Below are 6781 nucleotides of genomic sequence, written 5' to 3'. Positions count from 1 at the left end.
CATCTTTCCACACCACACACACACACACACACAACACACACACACACACACCAACACAACACACACACACACACACACACACTCACTCACACAAACACACACACACACACACACACACAACGCACACACACACAGTCATTCAGTCAAATACTACCAAGCCGAGTCACAATGTGAGAGTGAAGCTGGCTGGCTTAAAATCATCATATTCTAATGTTGTGGCATTAACACGTAAGGACAATACAGTATTCATGTTTTGAACAGCAGACAGTCAGTGAGTCGTGCTGTTAAGGTAACACAGGAAAAAGGAGCATGCCGTGTTCTCCCAACAGAACATATTATTCACACGTGGCTCTCGCTCTCCCCGTTCAGATGTCGTTCTCCCTCTTTTCTTCTCTCTCTCATCCCTCTTTCTCACACACACACACAGTGAGAGAGAGGCCAGCGTCGCAGGATTGTTCTGATGACTTCATAGGAATTGCAGAGAGCTGGCTTCCTGCTTCGTTCTGGCCGATTCCCACTCTGACACGCAGACAGAAGCAGTCAGCCTTTCAGCCCCTCTCCCACTCTTTAGCCAGATGGCACTGCTATCCTGAGAAAAACCCATTTTTCCAGTTGTGTTTTTTTTTTCTCCTTCAGCTTCAAGCTCTAATCGGCAAATTCTTCCATATTTAAGTAATGGAGTCATAGGAAAGTGTATAAGCTGGTTTTGTGAATTGTCTGTGGCCTCCTGTTTGTCTGAAATTGGCATTATGGGATATTTTCAGATGTATTCAGTCGATGTCCAAGTGGGGATAGCTTCTGTGCAGGACCGTAATTAAATAAAGTGCTAAGAAAATAATGTTTGCATTCTCTATCTGTTTGTCTGTTTTTGGGTGTAGCTTAATAAATGTACATGCTGGTTATCTTAGCCTCCGGATATTTTTTTTTTTATCACCAGACTGCTGTCTCTCTCTTTTAGATGAATGACAAATGTAGGCCACACGGCTCAACAACTGTGACAGAGGATGAGGAGAAGGAGGAAAGTTGCATGAAATTAAAATCCACATACTCCCTCGTGTCTTATACGGGGGCACAAACTGGAAAACAGCTTTATCAAGACTTGTCTGAACAGTCAGTGAAATATAGGCAGTTTTTTACCTTTTTAAGCTTTGCAGCATGGCTCTATTGTCTATCGTCAATTGTCCAACACTTTCACGTTTCATGACAGGATACCTCGAAAGAATTATCTAAATGAATGTCCTCCAAACACGCGCTGGTCAGACCGTACTACCAAATGCACAATATACTGTGTTATGGTAATCTGCCCCGATCACCTCTTCAGCCCTTCTTGACCTAGATTGCTCACTGGCACCCTCCAGATGGCCCCATGACAGGATTTGCTGGGGGGTCGTGAACAAGTGATGACTCCTGTGTGATGAATTAATTGGCCCATCCATGTGTCCGTGTGTGTGTGTGTGTGTAGAGCTGAAACACTTTCAATTCAGTCGATTGACGACTCTTTTGGTAATAGATTCATCTTTTTAGTCAAGATTTGCCCCTTTTTTTTGTTTCATATTATTTAAGATACATGTTATTTATTGTCTTTGGGTTTTGGACTTCATGTGAATATGTGTTTTGGCTCTGGTAAATTGTGATATGCATTTTTGGCTAATTTTGGCTCATTTTGTCGGTTGCAGTCCTACTGAGGTGTACGCTGTGACAGTTCTTTCCTCTGCTGCAAATGTAATTTCTACAGCACACACCCATCAATTATGCTCTCAGTGGAGAGATTATATACTGTAACAACATTACAGTATGAGTTCTCTGTGTCCCCAGGTCAGATCTGTGGGTGCGGATGGTTTTAGGAAAGATTTAATAAGACCAAATTAAGTTTTTGTAAATAGTTTATAGGTAATTACTAAAAGAAAAGGAAAATGTGTAATGTAATTTAATTAGTAAAAACATCTGTGTATTGAAAACCATGTGAAACTTTAAGCTTCCTTCAGAACAGTACTGTAAATATGAGTTCTATTTTTACTGACTAAACATTGCCCTCTTCACCTCAGTAAATGTTTATTTACTGTCATGCTCTTGCGTTTAGTGCGTGGAATAGAAGTGACTTTTTTATGGTTTCATTGTCAGGTGTTACAATAATGATGGTAATAAAAACTGACACTGCTGTCTATTGGGATATAAGAGCTAATGCTCCAAGTAGTAATAGTAAACTGGTAATGAGTATTTTGAGAGTTGTTTTGAGTCTACATAAACACACTGTCAGCTCTTGCTCTCTCAGCAGTTGTAGTTTTGCCGTCTGGTCCCCTGTGTTTGGTGTTTGGTGTTTGTTCCTGTGGGCTGTGGGGATTTAACACCAGGAGCGGCACTGTGGAAACCGAGCCAAGCCAGCCTTCCTCTGTGGCTGATGTTGCCATTCCATCCTTCTCTAGGCATTCGTCCAAGAATTTAGGAAATGTCGATCAGCCGGCTCCCCCTCAGAATGCAGCCGGGCCTGTTTTCCCTCTCCAACAGGTGCATGTTTTAGCTGCTGCGCCTTTAAAAAGAGAAGATGCACACACGCCCCACCTGAGACATTCCCGCTCTCACGTGTTTGACGTGCTTCGGTTGCAGCTTCATAAACCACTATATCCCGTTTTTTAAAGTCCTCGAGGAAATGAAAACATCGCCTTGTGCATTTGGAAGGGTGTGTCAGTTTTTCCTATCTATTGTAGTCGTGAATTGGGAGAAGACAAAAAAGATTGCAGCCTATTGTTGTCTGGCTATAGAAGTCACACACACACAAACACACAATAAATTGAATCAAATTGCAGACGAGGCCTGTCAGCGGCCTGCCATTTATGTATTTTAACCATGACAGCTTTTGTCAGCAAAGACCACTAACTATATTCCCCCTGTTTCCCCTCCCTTCTGTCTTTCTCTGTTCATTTCTCAGAGGGATCCAGACTACTTGAAGTTATGGCTGGAGATTTTCATCAGCTCCTATGAGCGATGCCTGGATGTGGACTTTGAAAAGCCACCTTCAAGGTAACTTTTAGCAAACTGCCGTCATACTTATTGAAGCAAACAAACACATTTGATACACATTTACACATTTATACAGAATCATTGGTCACAGTAAATACCCTGATCTTCTTCTGTTTGTTCAAAACTAACCAGAAATATAAAAGAATAAAGAGAATCTGTACAAACAAAATAATATAAACTAGTAGTAGAGCTTTTCATGTACCTCCTGGCAACTACAGAGGTAGCCGCAAGTAACCCTGGTTGGGAATCACTGCCGTACACCAGCCCAGGGTGGCCTCTGATTTTCTGCTATTTAGTCCCGCACAATTAGTCTGATTACATTTAACATTGGAACATCAGTGCAGTTTTCTGCATTAGGTCATCCCGAGTAGGATCAGAATAATCTCCTCTTGTATGCGTCATCCACAGTGTGACCACACACTGCGCAGTCTTCCACAGCACAACCCAAAATAGCGCGGCCACACCAGATGCTTTTGTGCGGTGCGGCCACATTTCGTTACAACAACATAATGATTCAGGTTAATGTGAGAGCCCCTCAGTGCTTGAACATACACCTGAATGCTGGTATCCAGTATTATAGAGCTTCATTGATACCTTGGCTATGCTGGTGGTGAGAGTGAGTCAGTCAACCACATTTTATAACGGCGGGGGCGTCATGTGAACGGTGGAGGAATATGGGTGGTTAAATCCTATTTGTTAAGCTTTTCATCTCTCCCTCTCTCTGTCATTTCCTTTTTCTCCTCTCCTCTTTGAATCATTTTTTCCTGACTCCTTCCTTCATCCTCTTCCCACTGCTGTCTCTTTGCCTTTTGTCCTCTGTCTTCTCTCCATTTACTTCCCTCCCCTCCTCCTTCCCTACCTCTGCAGCTGCCACATCTGTCCTGCTTTCCCACTCACACTCGTTGCGTTTGTTTGGCCGCGCTCTCTCTCTCTCTCTTCCTCATATGAGCAGTGCAGCACACATGCTGTTTTTCCCTGGACTTAATGTCTGAATGCATCAGGCACGTGTGTGTGATTGATTGAATGCAGAACAGGGTCGGCTCCTTCAAGCTGCCCTTGCATACTGCAGTGACACCTCCGTGACAAACCCCCCTGATAAAAGGCTATATTTAAAGCGTCCGTCTGCACTTTACCAATTTTGACATTAACTTCGTAAACCTGGTATATAATGGAGATTCTTATTCATCCTGCTTCTCTTGGTTGTGATGCTTCTGTGTCTCCAGGCCAGAGGAGGTTCCCCCGGTGTTGACGCTCCTCCCAGACAACATCCTGCAGGTTTTGCGCCACCAGCTGCTGCAGTGCGTCCAGAAAGCCTCTGACGGCCTGGAGCCTGAGCAGCAAAACCTGGCTCTGCTGCTGCTCAAGTTCCTTATCATCATCTGCAGGTCTGGACAGCAAACGTGGAACACAGCATAGATTGTGTCTTGCTGTATTGTTGTGTATTAGTCTGATTTGGGGACATTTTGACCTTCATGGGATATCTGGTACTCTGAAGCAAATCACTGATAAAGCTAATGGTTGACTTGTCCTGTGTGTGTTTCTGTGTGTGTGTTTCTGTGTGTGTGTGCATGATTGGGTGTTTCTGAAAGGAACCTGTCCAACGTGGAGGAGATTGGCACTTGCTCTTACATCAATCACATCATCACCATGACAACGCTCTATATTCAGCAGGTCTGACTCCTCTTCTCTTTGTTTTTGCTCTGATCTTTCTGTGATCTTTATTTTTGGCACAAAAAGCACAAAATCTATTTGTTGGATAGTTGAATGGTTTACTCATGTTGGAGGAACATGACATCTGTGCCATTCTGCTATTTGGCAACTGAAAAAGAGATCTATTGAGACACATTGAAATGAAAATGTTAATTACCTAATTCATATGTTGGATGAACTTTATAGAAATAGTCTGAATGAGACAATAGCAGGTGTGAAGTGGGTCGGTGTGTGTGTGTGTGTGTGTGTTACAGCTGAAGAGCAAGACCAAAGAGAAGGAGATGGCAGACCAAAGCCAGGCGGAAGAGTTTGTCCGTCATGCGCTGGCTTTCTGCGAGAGCCTCTACGACCCATATCGCAACTGGAGGCATCGAACTTGCGGGTAACATCATCGGGCAGCTAGCTTGGCATTACTGAACAATAACATGACAACAATAAGGCTAACATTCAGCAGCAATTGAACATGCTGTTTCCACTTGAGTATGTGTGTTTCTTTTAATAGAAAAGGCTTATTGAACACTGAATGAAAGAAAAATAGACTTTGAAGTTGGGCCATCTAACTAATTATGATCATGTTGTCCCCTTTCATGAATCACAGTGTTTTGCAGTGTTTTGGTTTGGTTTATATTGTAAACATCTGATCCTTAGTTATTTTTTTTATTATCTGCCTAAACGGACCAAGCTGAAGAAGTAAATTCTCAGTGTTTCAAACAAGCTTGGTTTATGGCCTTGGACTTGTGTTGGTTTAAGCTGACAGACAGGAATGATGTGCTAGCAAGACTACAAAATAAAGTACATTATGAAGTAATGTGAAGTATTGTATGCATGTTGTACCTGAACTGTACGTGTTTTTCACCTCAGGGAGCAGCTGGGTACAGTAGAGAGGAGCAGACAGAAGTACAAGGCAGCTCCGCTCACTGTTGAGTTTGTTCCTTTCTTTTACCGTAAGTCTGTTCAACTGTTCAACATATTTGCACACACATGGCATGTAGCAACATTACAGCGCTTCCTCTGTATGGTCCATACTCTTGCTTCAATAACCTCATTGGGCGTGGATGAGGAAGCAATAAAAAAGCCAGCTTGTGATCACAGAACAGATATTCTCCTCTCCTCTCCTCTCCTCTCCTTTCCTCTCCTCTACCATCTTTTTTTCTAAGAGCTCCCATGCCGTCACTCTCTCTCTCCCGCTGCCTGCTCTGCTTTGCTCTCTGGGTCCAGTTGAATCCACTCTTTGTGTTCATGTTCTGTTTGCCAGGCGCTGAGATGAGCCGATAGTGAATGGTGTCTGTCAAGCCACTTCAGCTACGCTGGCGGACATTTTGAACAAATACTCCTTTCTGTCCTGTGTCCTGTGTGTGTTTCTGCTGTGGTTTGGCACTAAAAGATAATACCCAAGGCCCAGCTTGACAGACTCTGTGTGTGTGTGTAGGAAGACTTTTGGTGAAGGCAAATTTTTCCACTTATTAAGCTCATTTATATATGTAGCTCCATTGGATGATATTGTGATCCAGCGATTGTAAAATGTGATATAAGTGTAGCATTATTAGGATAAAGGAAACAGACATCACGGAGCCAAGAAGTCACACTTCTTCAACGCAATCGGATGTGTTGACAGATGAGTTAATGGATGACTGGGACCACCATGACCCAGAGGTTACTGGCAGTGCTGCCACATGCCTGTGTGTGCTATCTTATCTGGTTTTTCAGATTGCATTGAGCTTTCATGCGTGAGTGTGCGTATATATATATGAAAGGGTTAGAAAAGATAGAGGTGTGTCTGTTTAAAGGCAAAAATACCGGAACTTAAACAGTTTGCTGTGAGATATAGTTTCGTTATGTGGTTGCGTTGTATTTGCATAACAGACATCACGCTTACTGATCAAACTTATGCACTCTGTGTGTGTGTGTATGTGTGTGTGTGTGTGTGTGTGCTCTTGTTCCAGAGTGCTTCCAGGAGAGTGAGCACCTTAAGGAGAGTCTGAAATGCTGCCTGCTGCACTTGTTTGGCGCCATAGTGGCTGGTGATCAGGTAAACCTGTGGATGGCCTGGAGG

At 43.2% G+C, this 6781-nt stretch overlaps 1 protein-coding gene across 1 annotated transcript in view; it reads left to right on the top strand.

Annotated features, from left to right (window-relative positions):
- The window catches only part of nbeal1 (neurobeachin-like 1), a 38470-nt gene that overhangs the window by 5809 nt on the left and 25880 nt on the right, over nucleotides 1–6781 (top strand). Inside the window, 6 exon segments of the mRNA XM_035678065.1 lie at nucleotides 2927–3018; nucleotides 4242–4403; nucleotides 4608–4689; nucleotides 4983–5110; nucleotides 5590–5672; nucleotides 6672–6757. Of these exon segments, the coding sequence (XP_035533958.1) occupies nucleotides 2927–3018; nucleotides 4242–4403; nucleotides 4608–4689; nucleotides 4983–5110; nucleotides 5590–5672; nucleotides 6672–6757 (633 nt within the window).

This window comes from Morone saxatilis, unplaced genomic scaffold, assembly GCF_004916995.1.
Source record: "Morone saxatilis isolate NCDOM2014 unplaced genomic scaffold, NCSU_SB_2.0 Contig6, whole genome shotgun sequence".
Taxonomy (NCBI): Eukaryota; Metazoa; Chordata; class Actinopteri; family Moronidae; genus Morone; species Morone saxatilis.
Note: the sequence above shows the minus strand (reverse complement) of the source record. Positions and strands in the feature narration are given on the sequence as shown.